General features: G+C 37.0%; 1 protein-coding gene across 9 annotated transcripts in view; it reads left to right on the top strand.

Moving 5' to 3' along the window:
• Positions 1-23390, top strand: part of OGDHL (oxoglutarate dehydrogenase like) — a 57451-nt gene that overhangs the window by 12015 nt on the left and 22046 nt on the right. For 6 of the 9 annotated variants that reach the window (XR_003991618.1, XM_030487785.1, XM_030487786.1 and 3 more), the window contains exons 3-16: positions 777-956; positions 4528-4630; positions 8009-8124; positions 10040-10194; positions 13152-13298; positions 13900-13990; positions 14486-14665; positions 15047-15175; positions 15547-15726; positions 15986-16138; positions 17480-17582; positions 18180-18308; positions 19338-19488; positions 21987-22114. Coding sequence is in view for 8 of the 9 variants with exons in the window: in XM_030487785.1 (XP_030343645.1) it covers positions 777-956; positions 4528-4630; positions 8009-8124; positions 10040-10194; positions 13152-13298; positions 13900-13990; positions 14486-14665; positions 15047-15175; positions 15547-15726; positions 15986-16138; positions 17480-17582; positions 18180-18308; positions 19338-19488; positions 21987-22114 (1945 nt within the window). In the remaining variant the exon portion in view is untranslated. Of the gene's footprint in view, positions 1-776; positions 957-4527; positions 4631-8008; positions 8125-10039; positions 10195-13151; positions 13299-13899; positions 13991-14485; positions 14666-15046; positions 15176-15546; positions 15727-15985; positions 16139-17479; positions 17583-18179; positions 18309-18920; positions 19286-19337; positions 19489-20074; positions 21555-21986; positions 22115-23390 lie in introns of those variants that run through there. The other 3 variants (XM_030487790.1, XM_030487791.1, XM_030487792.1) reach the window with 3 other exon arrangements.

The following is a 23390-nucleotide window of genomic DNA, read 5'->3' as shown; positions in this document are numbered from 1 at the left end:
GGACAGTGACCACCTCATCAGAATGGAAACAGTCCAGAAAAACAAGATTTAGGCATATGTGGAGGGAGTGGCTTGTGTAAAAGTACAGATGGAAATAAAAGGATCTTTCATTTGTTGTGATTCAGCTTCTGAAATGTGTGCTCTTCTAAAGTTACGACTTGCACCTGAAACCAGGTCCATAATTTCTTTCATAGTAAGGTAACCTAAGCTAGTGAGTAAAGGATCTTAGACCAAAAGCCTCACTTGGAAAAGCTGTAATTGCTTTTAAACAGTTTCTTCAAGAAAGGCCCTTAAAGACTGATTCTGATTTAGCATATTCAGTGAGTGTCTTGAAGTATCATAAATTCTTGAAGTATCATTAAAGGAATGGATTAATTTAATTTATTAAGGTTTTTCAATTTTATAGGCTTGATACCTCTTTACCAGCAGTATAATATCACACCCATTACTGGTTGCCTGAGTAAATATCACAGTTAAAAAGAGCTGTGTGAATGAATAATGTATGAAGATGCTTTCCACTCATATGTGCTGGAGAGTTTTCCACTGATCAAGCTCAGTATAAGAAATGAGATGAAAACAGCTTTGTGTAAATAAAACACGAAGTTGCTACCCTGACGTAGACCTATTAGTGCTGTCTTTTTGCTGGCTATTAGTGGTACTTAATACTGTAATGTAGTGAGGTGCCATTTGCAGCTTGAAGGAGCTGATTTTGGTTGAGGCTTTTATTTGAGGTAATAAATTTTCCTTCTTCTTTCCTTCTCTGTACACATGTCCAGTCCTGGGATTTCTTTTTCCGAAATGCTAATGCTGGCCAAGCGTATGATCCCCATCTACCAGATCAGTTGGAAAGAAAGGCATCATTTCTGCAGAGCCATGGCCTGGCTCAGACACCGGGTAAAGCTGAAAAACTTGTTGAAGATCACCTTGCTGTGCAGTCTTTGATAAGAGCATACCAAGTAAGTGTACTTTGGGGTAGGTGTGGAAAGGCCTCTTTATACGTTTTTATTTGTCTTCTGATCTTAACTCTTACCTGTTGTCTTACTTCTGATCCAAAATGCCTTGAACTTGACAGTTTTATCTTCCCTGCACAGCATCTGAACACTGAGGTCCTGGATTCAAACTGGGATGCTCCTCTGTCTTGGCAAATTCCAGCTTCAGATTACCCACAGCCCTGATGCTTTTTATCTGAGTTAACCTGGAAGTACTTTATGGAGATAGTAATTTGTGAAAGGAAATACAAATCTGTTGAGTTTTGCCTGTTTACCAGGAGCAGAAGCCAAACATGTCGAAGCTTAGCCTTTACTATTCTTTTGACTCACTTGACTATGTTCAAATTGTGTATGTGTCTGCTTCAGTAAGGTACTTGACCAAATTGGAAAACTAAGTTATCTGAAATAGCTTTGCTTGATATGAAGGGAGTTGTCCCAGATATGCCGATACTAATGAATCTCCTGATGTGTGCAGTGAAATAAGAACTTTTCCTTTTCTTCAACAGTAAACTTTTCCATGATCCAAGTCTGTCTTCACTTCTGGGAAAGTTTGTGTTATAGTTCTAAACGTTACTGCCTTTCTTTCAGAAAAGAGGAAGTGTGCTTCCCTACTCATACATCTAGTGTGAATTTTTAGATTCCTGATTTGAGCAGGATTATAGGTAGAAAGAGAAAGGAGAAATGATGAGTTAACTAGAAGTTGAATTTTGGGAAGCTGACAGTACTGAGTTTGGGTCAGCTTTGATGAATTTCTTTTAGAGAGCTGTTCATCAAAGTTGAATTTGTTTCACACTCAGATTTATTTTCTTTTTAACCCTTTTATTAAATTAAGAAATTAAGTCTAATATCCTTTTTTTCCTGTAAAAGAAGAAGGATTTTGGAAATAGCACAGTGGTTTTGGTTAGATATTTTCTAAATGTAAAACGAGCTTAAACATTTTTATTTAGACTCGTGTTTAATATCTTAATTTCAATAAAAGGCTCAAAACCAGTGTGAAACAAAAAAACCCGAAACCCACTAAACATAGATCTGTGTTCCAGTCTGATTTTTGAATTGGGTTTTCTTGCCTTTTTTAAAAGAAGTATGTAACTTCCCAAGACGTTTCCTACAGTTTGACTTAAGCAGATCTGTTCTGCCCTGCACTAAGAATTTTAACTCCTGTTTGCTATCATCAGAGGGATAGAAGAACAACTCTTATTTCTGTACACATCACATTGTCACTGTTGATTCAGTTATGAATCATGTTATTCCAGGTGTTGGAAAGGTGGTGTAAAAGAGTAGAAAGGTTTGTGAGTATAAAGAATATATTAAATTTGCTTAGAAATAGCTATGTAGAAAACAACTACTTCAGCCAGTTCACATTTCCTTGCAGTAAAATATGGTTGAAGAATTAGAGAAAATTGGAGAATGTTAGGCTGCTTTGACACCATTTACTGGAAAATAGTTCAGGGATTGCTATTTTAGTTCCTTTGTTTGAAAGACTGTGCCATGCAACTCAAGCGATGGAACAGAAGTGTCTGTATAAATGGCAGGAACCCATGTGTCTGCAACAATGAAAGAGGTTTACCTAAGGCAACTATCTGTTTTTAAAAGGTATTTAATACCCTCTAAATTCAGTGTTGAAGGGATATGATCAATTTGTGCTCTTCCTTCACCTGATAATGAAACGAAATGTAGAAGGATACAGAATTTTCATTTCTCAAACCTGTCGGTATTTTATGGGTTTTTGTGGTAAAGTGCTTTGTGGACTGTTGAGCTGGTCTTCTGAAAAGGCAGTTAATCTCTTGCTTTTTTAATGCAGAGCACTGGATGCACTGAAAGGATTTCCAGTGAAATGTGTGTGCTTAACAAAAATGAGTCTACATAAATTAATTTCTTGAGTCTTCTTTTATAATGTAGAAAATACAATTTTAAAGTCTAGTTTCAGGTAGTCTGTACTTGCACTTAGTCAAATTTATGGCAATTGTTGAAAATTTTCTATGCATGTGTTTTTCGAAAGGTAGATCTCTGATTTTTGCAGTTGTTACTATTTTCTGTATCCAGTGAAAAAAGCGGAAGTTATTAAAAAATGACTTGATATTGAGGAAAATACTGTTTTCTAGTTAAAGACCAAACTGCTCCTGGAGGTAATATGGCAAATCGATTTGCTTTTCTGGGTTTTGGTGTTCTTGCTAATCTTCTTCCTCTTCCTACTAATACGGCAGAACAGATGTAGCTTGGGGAGGTGAATTCTTTTTCTGTTGATGATGCTTGAGACAGAATTGTTTGCTTAGTTCCAGTCAGATAGACTTTGTGTGTGGTAAACAATGAGGTGGCACAGATGTTGCCATGGGCATTATTTGGCCCGTCAGAGTTTTATTACTGGTGATTCATGAGATGCAAAGAATCTCATAGGCCAGGCTGAATTTACAGGGCTGGTGGTTTTAAAAAAGATGCCATATTTCTGTTTGCTTAGGAGTGGAAAGCATTTTGTTATGAACTCTCTTACAAATAGAGAACATTTCAATAGTGTTTTTACAAGTCAGTTCTTGATGAACCACTCTTTAATCACACACTATCACTGTGTGGTGCAATTCATTATTAATATTGCAGTTTATTGATATATTTTTTCAGAGACAATTAGAATATTAGTAGTGTAAATGAAATTCTACAAAGGTGATCTGAATTTGTCCTTAAAAAGAAAAATAATGAGAAAATATTGATATATTCACCTAGAAAAAGCTTTACATTTGGTATAAGTGAGTCACGCACAAGAGATACTAAAAAATGGGTTTTATTTGTGGCTCTATTGAATCAATTAGTTATTTTTTCTGTAGCAATGTTATATGTTAATGTAAGGTACTAGTTTATAGCAACTTGTGATGTGGATCAACACCAGTAATATTGATAACTGAAAGATGATGAAATTCCCTGCTAAATTTGTGTTCTTTGGTGTCTTGAATGTCAATTTTATCATAGATGAAATTCTCAAAATTGCATGAATAAATGTTATCTGATACTGTCTGATGTGGAGGAGAGCTCATGAAGAGCAATCCCTTCACTTCCAATATAGACTTCTTCAGCACCAATCTATATTTCAGGTCAGCAGTGCTCTATTTCAGTGTTCTGCAGGTATGGGAAGGAGGATTCAGGCAAAAATACAAAATGAATGAATTAGTGAATGATAGGTTCTATAGAGTAGTCATAGTTTCTTAATTATGCCCAGAGATTTAGAGTACAATCTTTAGTTGTTTTGTTTTGTTTTTTTTACTTCAGTATAATTCCAGTTTAATTTTTATGTGAGACAAAATAAAGCTTATGTTCTAATGTGTATACAGCAATTTTTAATAGAGGTAGTATACATATCCAGAGATACATATGCTTATTTCCTGTTCTTATGGAAGAAGTTGGGAAATGTGAGCCTCTCATGACATTAGTGGTGTGTGTTTGACTTCATGGCTGATACAAATACTATGGAGAGATATCAGTGATTTTTTTCCCTTTGTCTGATTTTTTGTTAGTGTGATTGTATTTTTCTCTCACTTTTCTTCTCTTTCAGATCCGTGGCCATCATGTGGCTCAGCTGGATCCCCTTGGAATTCTGGATGCAGACTTGGATTCGTTTGTTCCATCCGACTTAATCACTACAATCGATAAACTTGGTGCGTACACTGTATGCCTTGTTATTTGCAATGGTCGTTTGTCTCTTTTGTTTCATTGGGCTGAGGTGATTTAATAAGACATTTCAGGGAAGCTTCTGCCTTTTCTGCTTGCTGGTATCATGAAATACTTTGTATGGCATCTGTAAGGAGGCTCAGATTTCAGGATGGTGGAATTTCTACTCAGATCAGAGGTGAGGTTCCTGTGAATTTATCTTCTGATGAATGATGATTGTAAACACTTTATAAACCCCAAATCTTATGGTTTGAGCCACATCAGAAATTAATACTAATCAATACATTAGGCCAAGATTCTGGTAATCTAATTTACTTTTATATCATTATGCCTGATACTTGTTTTGACTGGGGACATCTGAAGGGTAGTTGATAGGAAAACCAGTAAAACCAGCATGCTGGATAGAGGAACTTAGGCGACATTTCATACCAAATTTGGATTCTGGCCTCTAATACTTATTCCTTCTGTATAACTTGAAGAAGTCTATTTGAAATTATCAGAAGAAAACATGGAAAGTATAGCATTCTTGACTTGTGTATGTAATTCAGTGGTGATCATTTTAGTTTACAGCTGGAAGAGTGTAATACACTAGGGTCTGCTTTTGCGAAGGTTGTTCGGGTTGCTAAGAGGGCGTGGCTTTGAGAGATTGCACTGATCAATTTCTTCGCTCTCTCTGCTTGAATAAAACCCCATCTGATGGATTTTTCTCTACTCTTCAATCTACCAGGTGTGTTAAAAAGGTGGTTTTATACTTGGTAAAAACACTGAATCAATTTTATTTTGATATGTAGAGAAGCTTTTTGGACAAGGCATAAAACATAGTGCAAGTAGTAGAGAAAACACATTCTGCTTAATTTTACTTTAAGTACCTCTACTGCCTCTTTGCTGCTTTATTTCCTATTTCTGGTGGTAGGAAAAGAAGCAGTTCTGATCCTTTATCATATAAAGGCAGTGAAGTGCTTAAGACTAAATAGAGAGATGCTTACACAAATCAGGGGTTCTTTTTGAAGTTTGTCAGCTTTGATTAAAGGAAAATACCTACTAGAAAATACACTAGACATTAACATATAACATTGCTACTGAGTAAATATAATTTGTTTGGAGCATGGATGATTGCTAGCATGTCAGTACAAATTTCTTTAAACTCTGCAGATAGTTTATTAAAGAGCATTGTGACTCACCAGAAGGCATCATACTGAAGCTCTCATGAGCACAGGAAAACACGCTAGACTCTGAATGAGATGGGGGGTGTGTCTGAGAGTGTAACTGAGGTGATATTTCAGTTTGTGAGAGAAAACATTTCTAGCATAGTCTTGGCACCACAAAAAAGGGAAGGATCTCAAATGTTGTCTATCCTTGAATGTTCCAGGCAGAAAACTTATGAAAGGTCTCTGGTAGTACAGAAAGTATTTTAGTGTTTGATTTTTCTTTTCATTTTCTTTTTCATGTCATCTGGTTTCTTTTTTGAGAAATCTTCTGGTAGGAAGTTTCTTCTGGGAGTTGCTTCTAAGAATGCAGCTAGTTGCAGATGTACCTACTGCATGATTCAAGTTATAAAATTGCTTTTAGGAGCTCTTGGATTTCGGCAAGGTTATATCTCTTTAAACATGAGGTGATGCTTCAGTAAATATGCAGTGCTGTTGCACAAAGCACAGATGTTCTGTGTGTGCCCAAATCTCTCCTGTACGTGTTCTGGTTTATGCATGGCAGAACAGGAAGAGCCTATGAAGTCTGAGAGAAAGTCAGCAAAAGAAAAGAAAAAAAGATGTTAGCACTGCTTGGTTTCAAAAGACACTAAAGCCCCCATCATCCCCTCTGTCCCTCCCAGCTCCTCCTTTTCTTTTCTTCTCTTCTTTTTCTTTTCTTTTTTTTAATTTTATTTTTTTTTTTTTTTAAGATTATAGAAAACCAGAATTAATTTTGTGCTGGAAAAATTTAGGAGAAATAGTGGTACACAAACACTTTTTTTGGTCACTCCAGATTTGACATTTTAATATATTATTAAAATAGTATTAAAACCAAAATACACTATTTTAAAATATATTATTTTTAGAACACAAGATATATTATTACTGACAGCGCTATATAGTAAAAGTGATGATATAACACAGGTCTAGGGCCTGACTTCAACTCTAAATGTTAAATTCCATTATTATTTCATCTTTTAATTGCTTCTTTGCTTTCATCACCAGAAAATTCATGTAACAGGAAATAGGGAGCACTATTCTATATTGATTTAAGCATTATGTGCAGGCTTATCACTGTCATACGGTGTTAAAGTGGATGCCTACTGCTTATCCAGAACCAAGATAGAGTTCAAAACTAAAAGTAGAGAAGCTATTTTTAGTTTTTAAAATATTTTAGATGTCTACACACACATATATAGTTTTTATGTATATATAAGTTTCTATAGCTTATCTAGATTATAGCTGTGTGTAAGCTGTATTGTAAATTTTATACATTTGCTTCTTACAATTGTAAGAAGCTATTTTTCCTTTCTTCACTTAACAGGTTTAGATTAAACTGTACCATGCAAAGCCTTTAACTTGCATTGATACCAGCTTTTCAGTCTTGTCTGTTGTGTATTTTGGCCTTTGAAACTGCATAAAAGTTAAATATTTTCTTAAACCATATTCTCAGCCAGAAGTTCAGATATGTTGAAATCAAGATGGGACAATATGCTTAAACAAGCCCTTCGTTTAGTTGTGGGGGTGCGTGTGTGGAAACATGTCTGTTTTATAAGGGGTCACCAATTGGGAAATGGAGCTGTACAGGTCATCACATGGCTATTTCAAACCTTCTTATAAAGAGAAAGAGGGTGAACAGAGGTATCTTGGAACATCTACCAGAGTGTTTGCACAGTGTAACATCGAACATGTTCTATGTTTTCTCTATTAATTTCTATCTATCAATGTTGTATAAATCAGTCTAGCATGCTTCCCACCAACTGGTTCTGTCTGTGAAAAGTGGTTCTTTTTGTGTTTGCTGCTCATGATAGAGCAAACAAGAAATTCCAGTCATTACAGTTAGTTATTTTACTAAACAGTGAAGTGTGAGGTATAATATGGGGAGTTGATGGCACATATGTGAAAATATAAAAAGGTTTGGGTGATTTTAATTTCAGTTGTTCTATCTGAGCATGTAAGAAAGAATGGTTTTGTACTTCTAATCAAATCATAACTATTTAATTAGAACATTCCAGACTAATGGATGCCTCCAAAATATTCACATTTGAAATTTTTAATCTGGTACCTTCTTTCTTGATATTGCTTTATTAAACTTAATTCATGGTGGTTTGAAAAACAATGCTGGTTTCCTTTTTGTCTCCTGCCCTGCTTCACAAATTGATAATGTACCTATTGTAGGGTTTTATGGTTTGCATGAATCGGATTTGGACAAAGTCTTTCAGCTGCCTACAACCACCTTCATAGGAGGAAATGAGAACAGTCTGTCTTTGCGAGAGATCATCAAACGGCTGGAGGTCAGTGGGACGACGTTTTGTGATTTGTATTGTTTTTCATCCAAACAGAAGTCAACGTTTTCCAGTTGTCAGTCACAAACTTGTTGTTTGTCACTTATTAACAGAGCATGTAAGGAATCCAGATGATGTTAAAAAAACCCCTTGCACTGTTTCTAGAGATGGCAGCACCCTCGGTTTCATTGCCTGCATATCTGAAATACATAGATTAAGAATGAGTAGAAAAGAGGTGAATATGGTAGAATACTAATTCAGGCCCTAGTTCTGTGAAGAGCTGACATTGTTTCAAAGGAATAGAGCTTTTAGAACTTGTCTTTTGAATGTTCTATGACAGATAAAACACCTTTGCACCTTTGTACGCAGGATGTGCAAGGATTGCTCTCAGAGCCCTAGCTTTAATGAGACTTCTAGCTAAGTGAAAATATGAGGTATGAGTACTAAATTCATGAAAGCCCAGCTGTAGCTTGTAGACAGTGATGGTCCTCGTTTTCCACCCCCAATCCTTTTTCTAGAGTTTCATGACAGGTGATATGGTTATGCCATGTGAAGTCATCAAAACTAAAATAATTGAAAACAAAAATATTTTGAAGGAATAAATATAATTAGAGGGGAACTCCAAATAGCAAAACAGTGAGTAGGAATGGGAATGAATTTGTAAACTACTGAGCTAGTAAGTATTGGATATTTCCGATTGTCCTTTTTCCAGGATGTTGGAGTACTGAAGTTGTAGAGATTTCTGTTGCACAGTAATGAAATCCATTGGAGTAAAAAGGACTAGGAGTGAGGAAATAATTTAAAGGATGAAATACAGAACTGTCTTACAAGAATGTAAAAATAAAAGCATGTGAGAGTTCATGGCTTTGACCTGTTGCAAGTGTGAGAGAATATATTGACTTGCACGTCTGACAATTACATGAGTTTAGCTGAAGCATGGTAGCTTGTTAAGTCACAATATCTCTATTGCACAGTTGAGCTCTATATTTGCTTTCTGGTTTTCGCACTGCATGCCTGTGCAGCAGTTTTCAGGAGAGAACCCTGAAAATTGTCATGTGCAAATAAATAGGCAAAATCAATAGAAAAATGTAAAAACCGCAAGGAACTGAACAAAGAGAGGTAACCCTCTGGTTTTCCTCTTCAGAGCTTTGGATTTCTTTTTTAATTGAAGTTAACATTAAATTCCTTTTTAAAGGCAGTAGAGAGCACATACTATGTGTTCAGAGTGAGTTTGTCTCAAATCACACTCAAAATGGGTCTTAGTTCTGTTGACTTGGATTTTGGACACATTTTTCTGGAGAAATATTTTAAGGTAAGAAAAAGAAAATGAAAAAATGCAACAGGCAGATAAAATTTCTGAAATGTCTTTACATTTTTCTTTGCCCTTCCTCTGCTCTCAGCTGCTTCCCTTCTTTTTGAGATTTCCAGTCTTCTGAGACTTGACAGTTACCAGATAATTTGCATGAGGCTTCATAGCTGCCCTCTCATTGTCTTTATGGCTTGGTTTCAGCTGACATTTAAAAAAGACAGGGTAAATTTTGATGAATGTCATGAAATCCTTGCTGGTGCATCTAAAGAAAAGACTATTAAGCCTCTAAGAACAGTAGTGAGTTCGGTGAAATATGCCAGTCATTTTAAGGCAGGTTTATTGGCCTATCTTGAATGTATAACCAAATGAGAATCTTCCAGATTCAAAATTTTGAAATGTTACTTTGTAGAGAGAGTTTTCTGGCACAAAACTAGATTCAGTAAAATAATTTATTCGCTTATAGGATTATTGTGGGGAAGATATAGTGCAAGAGGAAGAAGACAAGATAGCTTTCAGAGGAATAATATATGCAGAAAATAGAGTTTGAAAAATACATTTGTTTCTTCATGGCTCATTAGCTTCCAAAGCCTATGTGTTGGTGTTTTCACATCCTAGAATACTTATTGCCAACACATTGGCTTGGAGTTTATGTTCATCAATGATGTGGAGCAGTGCCAATGGATCCGGCAGAAGTTTGAGACCCCGGGAGTTATGAAGTTTACTAATGAGGAAAAAAGGACTTTGTTAGCAAGGCTGGTGCGCTCAATGAGGTATGCTGGGGTGGCACTTGGGACTGCTCTATGACTGCCGGGTGTAAGCTGGTGTGATCTGTAAATTGCTGAGGTGGAAGAGAAGAGTCTAAGTGAAATTGAGTACAAGTGGGTGTACTTAATCTGGCTGCGGTATCAAAGGGAAGTGTGTGCTGTGAGGTGGGGTCAGGGTCTGCGTAGTGAATGTTAGTATTCCATTTCCTTAAAAGGCAGGTTGTTCTGTAACACTTGTGCAGCCTTTAGTGGTATATCTGGCAATGTTTTCATTGGCTTGCAGAGATAAACTGGGGAAAAAAATGTTTCAACAGACTAGTATTATGCATCTGTGTTAGACATTCATAATTTGTTTCAGAAAATAGGTGTCAGAACAGCACTGGATACTGATCTTCTGCTATATTTTATCTACTGTGCATCTTTCTAGTGGCACATGATCAAAGGAAGCCATCCCAATGGTCAGCTCAGGAAGAATTTTTAGATGGGTAAGGTGTCCCTGCCCATGGCAGGGGGTTGGAACTAGATGATTTTAAGGTCCTTTCCAACCCCAACCATTCTATGATTCTATGGGTGAAGTGTTGACATGAGCATTGTTTGACTTGCTGGGATGGTAACAGTCTCTTTGGAAAGCTATGCCAAGATGGGGCTGGGTTTGAGAGGCATGGTGTGATTTCAAGTCCTGGTTTTGCCATTTGCCTTTTGAGGTATGCCAAGGTGTGCTGTAGTGTTGCATGACCTGGCAGCAGGAGTTTTGGTCTCTGGAATATATGAATGCATGCTTGGAAACAGCTTATCGGTTGCTCCCATTGTGGCAATCTGTATGGACATACTGTGATCCCAGAGACTGAATTACCATCTCATCTCTAGAACAAGAATGTATTCTCAGGCACATGATATATTCCAGTTCTTACTATTTGAAACAGTTTGTGTATCCTTTGATAAACACAAGAATTTTTTCACTAAGCTGCTGTTTTAAAAGATTTAAAAATGAAATGCATGTTGAAGGTGTTGGAAGATATTTTTGCCAGGTATTTTGTTTGCCAATATTATAGCAAGATTGTTTTTCTCATTAAAAGTTTAATTTAAACAGAAATAAAAAAGTCACTTAATGGTCAAGTGAATACTGCACTTGAGTAAGTTTGTTTAACAAGCCCTCAGCATCTCCATTTATCTTGAGGCAAGAATTCTGCTTTCATTCCTGCCTAAGCTGTGGAAAGATCTGGGCTTTGTAGAAGCATGAAGGAGCCAAACATTCGTCTTCTGCCAGATTTCTGTCTGCTGAAAATGGAAGGAACAAGTTTTACATAAGTTTCTATCCAGTTATCTCTAGTGTGCTTTTTTTTTTTTTTTTGGTCTGAAAATGATCAAGAAAAAAATATCTGGTTTTGTGGAAGACTGGTTGTGCTCTTGAGATTTGTTGCTTTTTAAAGAGGACAGTAATAATTTTGCTACAGAATACCCTTTTCAAAAATGTTCATTCCAAGTACTGCATAGTTCAGTACTTGAAACTGAATTTTTAAGTAGGATTTCTCATCCTTTATGCTGTTCATTTTCATAGTTAAAAATGAACAAAGGGTCATTTTTAACTATTCCTCCTGTAAAAATACTCGTCGTATATCTTTGAGCTGCTATGTGTATGCATTAGTAGACAACGTGTCGTGATTTGAACCCAGCCAGTAACTCAGTCACGCACAGCCACTCGCTCACCCCCTTCCCTTTTCCCCTCCCCAGGTGGGATGGGGAGGAGAATAGAAAGAATGTAAGCCCCACAGATGTGACTGTGAAACATTGTAGTTCTGTAGTAGTGGCAGTTTGCCTCAAATAATAAACTTTCTGCTTGTCCAATACTGGTTTAACTTGCTGCAGCAATGAGGAGGAAAGCTGTGTGTACACCACTTTGATTTGTCATGTGGGACTTGCTGTTCACATGGGAACTCACTTGCAGTTTATATAAACTGGCATAGCCCATTAGACTTCCCTGAGGAATTCTGATAGCATAGCTCAGCTGAGGGTCTGGCTCGTTGCTTGCATGATTGAATTGTAAGGGTATTGATGGGTGAGCTAAGGAAAGTCTTTCAGCAACTCTTCATTTCACTGCTTTTAGGACTTCAATCTAAAGAGGTAAATGTCGGCATTCTAAGTGAGGAATAGGCCAAGTATTAATGGATTATGGCAGTGTTATGAGTCGAGGCATTGCAGAGATGATGTAACCAAACCAGTTATTTTCATGAAGATGTATTTTCTTTGCCTTTTGTATCCCCAAGCTTTACAACATACAATCCTTTCAACGTTTGTTAAAAGGTACTTTTTAAACACTCACATTGCCTCTGGCCCAGATGCATTAAAGAATGAAAGAACATAGAGCTGTCTAGGATTGACATCTTTCTCCAGCTGAAGCTGAGGCAGAGATACGTGTCCTAGTTCTTTTTGGCGTGTTACCAACTGTTACATCACACGGTCTGAGAGGAGCTCTGCTGTTGAATAGGACCTATGAAGTAGGCGTGCTTTCTACTGTGGTTTTCTACAAGCATTTAGTTATTACTTCCAGAAAATACAGGTTCTCAGTTCTGTTGCCTTCAGTCTGTAGAAGAAGATTCTTTGCTGTCGCTCTGCCTTCCCAGTGGGCAGTATACGTTTTGTGTACATGGGAAGGAGCAGAGTTTAACTTGGGAAATTAATTTTGTCTGAGGTGGAGACTCATCTTCCTGTCTGAATTGTTTCAAACTCCTGGTAAATACCTCTCAGAGATGACTTAATTAGATGACTTAATTCTCTCCTATGTCTCCTCCCTACATGTGGCTTACTTCCAGAGGCCTAAAAGCATGTATTCACATATGTTTTAAAACAGTGTAATGTAGGTTTATTTGCTAAAAGATGTTTGACAACAAAAAAGTATTTGTTACATTGTCTTAACACAAACGCTATCTCTTGTTATGTTTTGTTTTGTTTTGTTTTTGGCAAAGATTTGAAGACTTCCTTGCTCGCAAGTGGTCTTCTGAAAAGAGATTTGGTTTGGAAGGATGTGAAGTAATGATTCCTGCACTTAAGACCATCATTGATAAATCCAGTGAAATGGGAATTGAATATGTTATAATGGGGATGCCTCATAGGTAATGTTGATGGAAACCTCCCAGCGAATGAGGTTATTGTCTTAAAACAAGTTTTGTGTTCTAGAAGCTTATTAAGGAAGTTGATATTAGAGCATCTAGGGTAGCAAGAGTCAGCCATAGCAAGTAATGGAAACACAGAACTGTAATGAATACCTGTCAGTGAGCAGCTACAGGCTTCACAGGTAAATGCTAGCAAAACTCTCTTCAGTGTACTTTGAAGCTGCAAGCAAATGGAGCAGCAGCCATGGTATCTATCCCATTGCATAGAGTCTAGAACTGAGAAGGCTTGGCGGCATAGTATCAAACTTACTTTCGCAGTCTGCCTTTAATTAACTATTAATGTCATTATATTGAGACTGTTAGGTAACTACAAAATTCATTGCTCCTACTTGGATAACAGGGTGTTATAAAACAACTGTGGGAATGTATTGGAGGAACTTTGCAATGGGAAGAAGGGTAGAATGAAGGGGTATGGGTTCAAAAGTTTGAAGTGAACTTCTTATGAATTGCAGACAGAGTGGCTGGCTGATTTTATAAGCGTCATGCTGTTAACTCTGTTATTATCATTTCTGAGACATAACTGTGTTTGGAATTTTTTTAGAGGTAGGCTGAATGTGTTGGCTAATGTAATCCGAAAAGAGCTGGAGCAGATCTTCTGTCAGTTTGATCCCAAACTTGAAGCAGCTGATGAGGTAAGATGCTTCTTCAATAGATCTGTGTAGAGAGGTCAACATTCAAGGTAGTTTTTTAGTCATTTTGCTCATGGTTACTATGAAAAGAGCATTATCAGTTCCTGAACTGCATGCCTGCTTTTGTAGTTTGAGCAATATGATTTGGTGAAATTTCTTAACAGATTTAAGGACTATACTGTACCTCTAACATGTAGAAGGTATCTCAAGAGTGATTGTAGATAGTTAAGTTCCAGGTCATTTGGCTGAGTTCGTAATCCCTGAGCATCTTTCTTTGTTTTATATAAATGAAATGAGTGTCAATATTTTGTAAATATTTATCCAATATTGACTAGTGATACTCCAATTTGAAATTATGGTGTTATACCCATAGTGCATATTGATGTACAGTTAGCTGGATGCATTTTTCAGACTGAAAGCACAACTTTTAAGTGTAGTCAATAGGATGTAGCTGGTATAAATGACATTCCTGAATTGTGACTACATCTTGCATGTTAGGGATCTGGGGATGTAAAATATCATCTGGGAATGTACCATGAGAGGATCAACAGGGCAACAAACAAGAAAATCACTCTGTCCCTGATGGCTAACCCTTCTCACTTGGAAGCAGTTGATCCTGTCGTGCAAGGGAAAACAAAAGCTGAACAGTTTTATCGAGGGGATACAGCAGGGAAGAAGGTAAATATTGTTTAATGTAGTAACACTTACTAGTAGCTTTTCATATTATTTTAAATAAAAATAGTTTACTGCTAGTTTTGTATCACAGAGTCTTCCTCTTTTCCTCTTTCACAAGAGGGATATATCACCTGTTGAACTAGATAAGGTTTCTGACATGCTACCTCAAGGGTAACTTCAGGAAGTAGGCTTAAACTTTCCTTCATTTGTGAACTAAGCAAAGGCAGCAGAATGCTGAGAAGTCTCTGGTTTATTATAAAAATACAGTTGTGTTTTGTAAGTGTTAAAGAAATATGGAGCAAAGAAATCCTGCTGAGAGGATTAAACTGCAGTTTTGCTTTCTAATATATGTGTGTGGATATGTGTGTATAATCCTCCCTTTAGGTTATGTCCATATTATTGCATGGGGATGCTGCCTTCGCAGGACAAGGAGTGGTTTATGAGACCTTTCATCTTAGTGACCTGCCATCCTATACCACGAATGGCACTATTCACGTTGTGGTCAACAACCAGGTAACAAGTAGAGCGTTTTCCAATCAATTTGTCTTCTGAATCATTGCTAGTGTATTTGGTTTTATTCTTGTTTTCATTAGCTGGGTGCAATGTCCCCTCTGTTCATTAGAGTGATTAGGATGTTCCTGAAAATTATCATAGTATCTAGCAACTCTGACTGAATAATATTTTATTACCTATATTTATTTCATTCAATTTGTGAATTGTTTGCTTTGTTTTGTTTTTAAGGAAGCAAAATGAAGCTAGCTAGCCAAAATGAAAAGCTGGTACTACTGCTGTCTAAATGACTATTAAATGAAAATCTTAAACGTTTAAAACAAAGTAGAGGGTGATGCCCAACCTACTTCAATTGAAGTTTCTGGAATTTTTAGATTGGCTTCACCACAGACCCTCGTATGGCCCGTTCATCTCCATATCCTACTGATGTTGCTCGTGTGGTCAATGCTCCCATTTTCCATGTGAATGCTGATGACCCTGAAGCAGTGATGTATGTGTGCAGTGTAGCTGCAGAATGGCGAAACACATTCAATAAAGATGTGGTGGTTGACTTGGTAGGTCTTGATTTTTTCATTCTATTATGTACTACTCTCTTATTTTTATGTGGCTTAGAAGACCCTGTAAAGTAAGATAGTTTGGTTTTAATGGCCTTTAGTTTCTTCAATTAAACAAAGCAAAACAGTAATAGGCCCACAAGAATCCATAAATGTTTTTATACCATAAACCTCCTAAAATCTCTGTAAACCCGTGAAATAGAAAGATTACATTTTACATTTTTTTTCTTACCAACAGAAACAATCTTTCCCATTGTAGGTTTGCTACCGTAGGAGAGGGCACAATGAAATGGATGAACCGATGTTCACCCAGCCTCTAATGTACAAGCAGATTCATAAGCAGGTGCCGGTGCTGAAGAAGTATGCTGACAAACTGATTGCAGATGGGACTGTAACACTGCAGGAGTTTGAGGTACATGTCAGCAGAGTTAAGGTGAACTTAAGAAGCTGTCAGTAGGAAGACACAAATGTCACTGTATACTGTTCGCTTAAAAACCTTCATTGCATTACTGTGATGTTTTCAGCCTTTGACATGTTCTGATTCAGTTTGGTTTGGATTTTCTTGTAAAATAGATAGTATTGTTCTATTGAAAGGACATAAAATGCTGTGAAGTAATTAATACATATTGCACAAAAAAATTTGCTTCACTTCTGAAATTTGTAAAAGGTGATCAGATGTGAGTGTTGGAGATGAAAGCATGTGTCAGCTGTTCTTTTTCACCTCTAGAATCCTGATTCAGCAGTAAGACAGTATTTGAATGCTTATAGGTATAACTAGCTTCATATTGATAATGTATCCAGCAGTAATGCAATAACATCAATTTAATGTTTTTATTTTCTTGCAATAATTCAACTAAGTTCAGAGGTCACTTGAAATACTCCGGAAGGATAAAGTGTAGAGTCTGGTGCCTGTATTAAGCTGGTTAGGTCTTTACCTTAGTCTTTGTGAAAGTGAATGAGTAGAGTGCATATGTAACAAAGGACCTTCTGAGAAGGTGTGGCTAATTATGTAGTGACACAGTATTGCAGATGAACAAAAAAACCCAGTTTGTGTAGGTGCATTCTGTTGTCCGCAAGAATGATCACAGCTCATGCAGAACTAACTATCCTGAGTCATAAGAATGTGCCAGTAGTGTCATGGGCTCTGGTGACTGGATCCAGGATACTGGGTGGATGTTTTGTTGCGTAGACTGAGCTCAACATTGCTGTTAATTACTTTAAAGATTAGCTAGCTCAGTAACTCGAGTGTGGTTTTGGAGTGAAACATAGATATTGTAATTATAGAGGCATTCCGCCTCTACATAAGATGGCTTTGTATCTGTTGCCATTGACAGCTGTGGCTAGCAGATTCTTAGCTAGACTGTTCTAGCTGGAATAGTTTCCTAGGAGGTTCTTTCCTAGTATTTAGTGGTTTCTGTAGCCGAAAGTATGAGAACTGAATAATGCTGATCTTAGAAGTGTGACTGTCAGCCATGTTTGGTACTTCAGTTCTGTCTCATTCTAGCGCAATACTTACAAATTCAGCTCTTGGTACTCTCCTCTGTCCAATAAACTAAATAATTTATTTAGAGTAATGTGGGTAAGCATGTTCCTAGAAGGCATCTTGATCCTAGATAAAATTAAATTGTTTGCTTAATTGTACTTTTCTTCAGAAGTTAAGTAACTGGATGTTTTATACTGAATGATAGGTCTCATCTGTAAGATGCAAGGGTGTTATGTTTATCTGTTTTAAAATGAGAGTTTTGTTTTACAGGAAGAAATTGCAAAGTATGATAGAATATGTGAAGAAGCATATACTAGATCTAAGGATAATAAGATCCTACATATCAAGCACTGGCTCGATTCACCTTGGCCTGGTAAGGAGCAAGCATCCTTTCACTTATCCTAATGTTAATGTTGTTGTGCTTTTATTTTAAGTCCATTTTCTAGGACTCTTAAATGCTTTTTATCAGTGTTCCTTTAAAATAGAATATGTGACCTTTGTTTTGCCCCTCTTAATAGTAAATAAAACATTCTGCCAGATCAACTTGAAAGAGATGCTTTTGTTAAAAACCGTGTGAAGTAAGATGTGACTTTGAAAAAGTTGTCTTTTCAGTTTAGTAGAGAAGTGTTTTTTCTGTAACGTTAATACTGTCTCTGCCTTCAGAGATTTTTTATTTTTTCTTTTTTGAGGGATTGAGATGCCATATGCCTTTTATTGGCTGCCTCTGCCCACATAGTTGGACTTCACAGGGAGTAAAAGCAGAAACAAAACAAATCATTGTGTGCCTGTAAGATTAAGTTCTGTTGTCATACAATCAAAATGATTGTGTCTCCCAGTGAAAGGTGAAGAACTAGGTTTAGGCTGCTGCTTAGAATGTCTTTTAAGAGTTGCAAGTTTTTAAATTAATTGTAGATAGTGTAGGTACATCTTAATCAGTCCTTGAACGTCTCACTAAATTTTTTATTTCCAGGATTCTTTAATGTGGATGGAGAACCCAAGAGCATGTCTTGTCCTCCAACTGGCATTTCAGAAGACCTGCTGACTCATATTGGCAATGTAGCAAGTTCAGTGCCAGTCAAAGACTTCAAAATACATGCAGGTCAGCTGGATTCTTTGTTTCTCCTGGTGGCTATGTTTCTTGCTCAGATTTTATATTTCTGCTGCTGGGTCATTTTCCAAAGAGGAAAATGCCTGTGACTTTTATTTTAACTATTCCACCCTATGGGCAAGGAGAATGTGACAGTTAACGTCCTGCTGCTTGTTCTCAGCATAATGTTCTTTCAGTATCATGCCACTTCTGTTCCTTACCTCATTAAAATAGATTTTCCTCTGAGGGTGGTGAAAGTCTCTTTGTAGTGTTAACACCTCCTTTCATTCTTCCAGTCCTTGTGGAAAATGCTGCCTCTATGCAGCACGCTTGTGGACTTACTAGGAAGTAAGGCACTCATCTTGGGAAGAACTATTAATGCGGGTTTTTTTAATGCTAAAACCGGTGGTAATATGAGGTGCACTGAAGATACTTTTCTTGTAGTTAGCTAACTTTCTACTCGGGAAAATATATAACTTGTGTTTTGTCTTACCAAGTTATAAAACCTTCACTGTAAGAAAACAGCTGTTGTTTGCCAACTGAAAACTTGTTGGCAGCTGCTACAAATTTCCCATTTATGTGATATTCATAGTATCGATCAAACTGTCCTGTTTCACTTTGCAGCATCTCCAGAAGTCCAGTAAGACAAATGTCAAGAAAAAATGAGTGAGAAAGAGAGAAGAAAAAAACCATGAACCCAATAGCTGATATTTTCAGTCTCTTATAAAACAGTTAGAGGTGTGAAAATAAATCTTTAGGAAGAAGTATTTCACCGTGAGTCTTTTTATTGTCCTCAGTAGTTTCTGACACAGCCAGTCTTATTTTCTTCTTCTGAAACAAGGTGTGAACATTATGCAACGCTTTGCCTAGGAAACAAGTTATTTTACTTTGCTAGCAGTTTAGTTCTAGAAGAACAACTTGTTGACCCTGTTAGGATCTGTGTTTAAGTTAGCCGGTGGGGAAGGAGAATGGTGAATGTAATGTGACTATAAAAGATCTCTGAAGTAGGTCCACTGATTTCTGATATTTATTCCAATACAGGACTCTCTCGGATTTTGAGGGCCCGCTTGGAAATGACCAAGAACAGGGTTGTTGACTGGGCCTTAGCAGAATACATGGCTTTTGGCTCTTTTCTGAAAGAAGGAATCCATGTCCGACTAAGTGGGCAGGATGTGGAGAGGGGTACATTTAGGTGAGTACAGTGATAACTATTAAATGCTGTCCCATACTTAAAGAAACACCTTGGCATTTTTCAAACAATATGGTCGTCTGTGGGGAGGGGCAAGTTGAGGCTATTCAGCATCAATCTGAATGTTATAGATTCTGCCACTCAAGAATAATCAAATCTTCTGTGTCTCTGTATATGGCATTTTAAAGAATTGTATTTAAAGCAGAGCAAATGTTCTTAGATATTTTCTTCCTTTTTTTGCTGAAAAGCAGAAATTACATATTTTTTTCCTTCTGCTTTTTAACTAAGAATTCAGCAGCAATTCATCCAATTGCTGAGAACTAAAAGAAGGGTATTTGCTGATGCAGATTGTGTAGTTTTTTAAATACTGTTCCAGTGGTGGCTGCCTGAAGCTTGGGTATCCTGTGAACAAACATTTTGACAATTGGCAAGCCTTTTTAAAGTGAAATAAGGTCCTTTGTACTGAGACTTTTAATGACTATGGAGTGTGAATAAATGCAGAATCTGATCATTTGGTAAAATATATACAGTTCTGCTGCCTTACCTGATTCTCCATGGAGTAACATGTTAACGATGTGTTTAATTGCAGCCTTTGATGTGAAGCTCATTGCTGGGGGTGAATGAACTAGCAGCTGCACTGTGCTTCATTGTGAATGCTTGCAGAAAAGAGAGATAAATTTCAGTGCCTGTCTTCTCTGGAACAGTGTTGTGTTTCTGTGCTGAGCTTCATTTGGTATCCAGTCTTTTGGACATTCTTCTTTTTGCTCCTATAGAAAATGGCAGTTTTAACAAAATCTTTTGGACAAGACCTGAAAACAAAACTGAAAATTGGGAGATTTCCCCGCACTCTGATTTCTCATCCTCCTTGATTTTAGTACCATAGTCTGGTGAAGTGGTGATCATCTCCTGGGAAAGGAACACACATGTTCATTGGTTAGCAAACTGCCCACCTATTTCAGGAGGGTACCTAGTCATGCTAGCACACACCTATAGACTTGCCATGAGAGTACTGGTTCTCAGTATTCCCAGTTCTTTCCCTGATGGAAGAGGATTTTCCAGAACAATTGTCCAGATTTTTCTTGACGTTTAAGATAAAAATAATTGTTATGCTCACAGCAACATAGGGGAAAAAGTGAAAAACGTGTTCAAATAAAAAGCTATTCAGACTGGTGAAGACTAGCTAAGGATTCCTGTGCCATCTGGATTTTATTATTTAGTCTTATCAATAGACAGAAGCCGGATAAAGCTGCAGATAGAAGCACTGGGCTCCTTCTCATCTTGGAGACACACTCTGGAGAAGGGAAAGAAAAGGGAAGAGAGACTTGGCTCTGTACTGATTTGATGTCAGTAAACCTGACAATTGCACAACAGCAATATCTGGCTTGTATGTCTGAACATTTCTGGCTGTCCATCTATGCTCATTGTAATCACTTTTTGCTGGGGAAACACCACTTTGTGCTGAAGAAGCTTATCGCCTAGCTAGGCCTGCTATCTTTGCCTGAATGACAAAAATAATATGGTGGTGGCAAAAATTATTTCTGCTTAACAGCTGTCTGGTGTGTGTATTTTCCCCTTTCTTTCTACTTCCCTCCCTGTGCTGTTCTTCAAATATTCTGTCTTTTCCTGGCCTTATATTGATGACTTCTAAATAAATTTCAGAGCTCTTTTACTAGCGGTTATTTTATAGCAAACGGAAGCACAAAAAGATCCAGTCCCCAGTTCAGTGTTGGCAGCTATACAACACACAGTAGTTGTTACCAGTATAATAACTGTCCTTATGTTAGCAGTTGTAAAGCTGGACATATTGGTGTGATTCACTCAGTTAGTCTGCTCAGGGAGTTAATGGATTACAGTAATTACTTCAGTCATCTCTGTTTTGGTAGCATTCCTCGGTGCCTCATTCTAACGCTGATTAATGGTGTTCTATAGAACTGTAAATGGTGCATGTGAGTGGAAATAACAGGAAAGAGGATACAACTGCTTCAAGTCTTGGTGCTGAGATTCGATTCAATTGCATTTTTACATAAAAGACAAACAACAGTTCTTTTAAGGAAAAGATTAATAGAATTTGCCAGGGAGGCAAAGTGAAATGGTTTTAATAACAATTTTATTCTTCTGTTTTGTTTTTGGTTTTTGGTTTTGTTTTGGTTTTTTTGTGTTTTTTTTTTTTTTAGTTTAAACGGTCTATTCTATAGCAACAACCTCCCTACCCTTTTTCCCCTTCCCCCTAGTTCTTCTAGCGACAAGGTATTTTCAGTTTCCATGAGTGCTTGAGATGAAGCCTGTATAGTCAGTGAAAGTCCATATAGTGCAGCAATTGTATTTAGACATGTAATTGTATCACTAGGTTTCAGCCAAATCAGGGTTTTGTGTAAAGCAAAGGAACTGTGTTGCTTGCATGCCTTCTAGAACATAGCTTTGATAATTTATCTTTGAAAATAGCTCTATTAAAGCCCAAAGTTATTCTTAACCAATAAATTGCTTTCAACAACTATTTGCAGCCATCGTCATCATGTGCTTCATGATCAAGAAGTTGACAAGAGAACGTGTGTTCCCATGAATCACCTCTGGGAGCAGCAGGCCCCCTATACGGTGTGCAACAGCTCCCTTTCTGAATATGGTGTCTTAGGTATGTCTTGGGGTAACTATCTGAGAGATCTTAGTAAGTCTCAAACAAGATGTAGGAAATTATGACTGATAATTAAGAGGAATTTTTTTCAGACTTTACTTCAATGTGGTTAAGCCTTCTGGTTGCAAAGTTTTACCTAGTTACTTGAGTTTGACAAGTCTAAACCCAGACAAACGTCTCCTTCTGCTAGTAGCATTTAATAATAAGCAAACGCTGCCTTTGTTGTATTTTGACATTATCATAATAGTATATTTTTCATCAGATGGGAACCAGGAATTGCAGAACAGTGGCCTAAAATCCAATCAAAATGCCTAAGCTGATTTCCCTCCACTCCCTGAAAAAAGTAGTTCTATCGGGAGATTGAATAAATTTACCCTGTTCATTGTAAGATTTGCCCCTTATTGTCTTCTTACCTTGAAGGGTTTTTAAAAAATCACTGTAGTATAAACTTTAAGCCAAACTTAGGTTTTTCTCCTGCAGTGTGCTATGATGGGTCTTTGTTTTAATGTATATTTTATTTTCAACATTTTAGAACAAATTAAAAATTAGAGGGAAAACTTCAACTGGATATGTTTGCTTTTGGGTTTTGTTTCTTTTGTTTGTTTGGTTTTTTTTAATTTTGAAAGTATTGCCTGTGGGATCGGCCATATGAATTTGCAGGTTTTGGTGTACAAAACTTTCTGCACTCTTCAAATAGTACACCTATTTGTTTAGGCATGTGGAACCTGCTTGTACTTCAAAACTGTAAACTGGGAGACTTCAGTAGAGTTTGGTGGATAAGTCACAGAATCAATTCCATTAGTATTCAATGGGACATTACACAGTAATGAGAGAAGATTAATTTCAGAGAATAATGTAGCTATACAAGAAGCTACATTATTACAAGCAGAGCTCAGCAAGGAAGAGAATGTGGAAAAAAGCTGTAAAACAGTTATATATGAAACATATCAAAGCTCTCCCTCTCAGGTTGTGGCATCCCTTAGAGAAGCATCCCCACATGTTACAATTTTGGGATTCAGTTGAAAGTTTCCATCTGCTGTGGTTGATCTCAATGCTGGAACATGCACCTAATGCTTTCTCAAAAGGAGAGGAACTGTCAACAGAATCAAGGACACTTTGTAATTCAGATATAAAAATCCACACCAGTCTTCTCTGAACCACTGTTCTGAACATGCTAGTTGAAGAAAACAAATACTTGTGATAGCATTAATCATAGTGAATTATATTTTTGGTAGTGGACAGACATTTTACCTTCAGCCACAGAGAATGGGTAACC

This window comes from Strigops habroptila, chromosome 5 (genome assembly GCF_004027225.2).
Source record: "Strigops habroptila isolate Jane chromosome 5, bStrHab1.2.pri, whole genome shotgun sequence".
NCBI classification, from domain to species: Eukaryota; Metazoa; Chordata; class Aves; order Psittaciformes; family Psittacidae; genus Strigops; species Strigops habroptila.
Note: the sequence above shows the minus strand (reverse complement) of the source record. Positions and strands in the feature narration are given on the sequence as shown.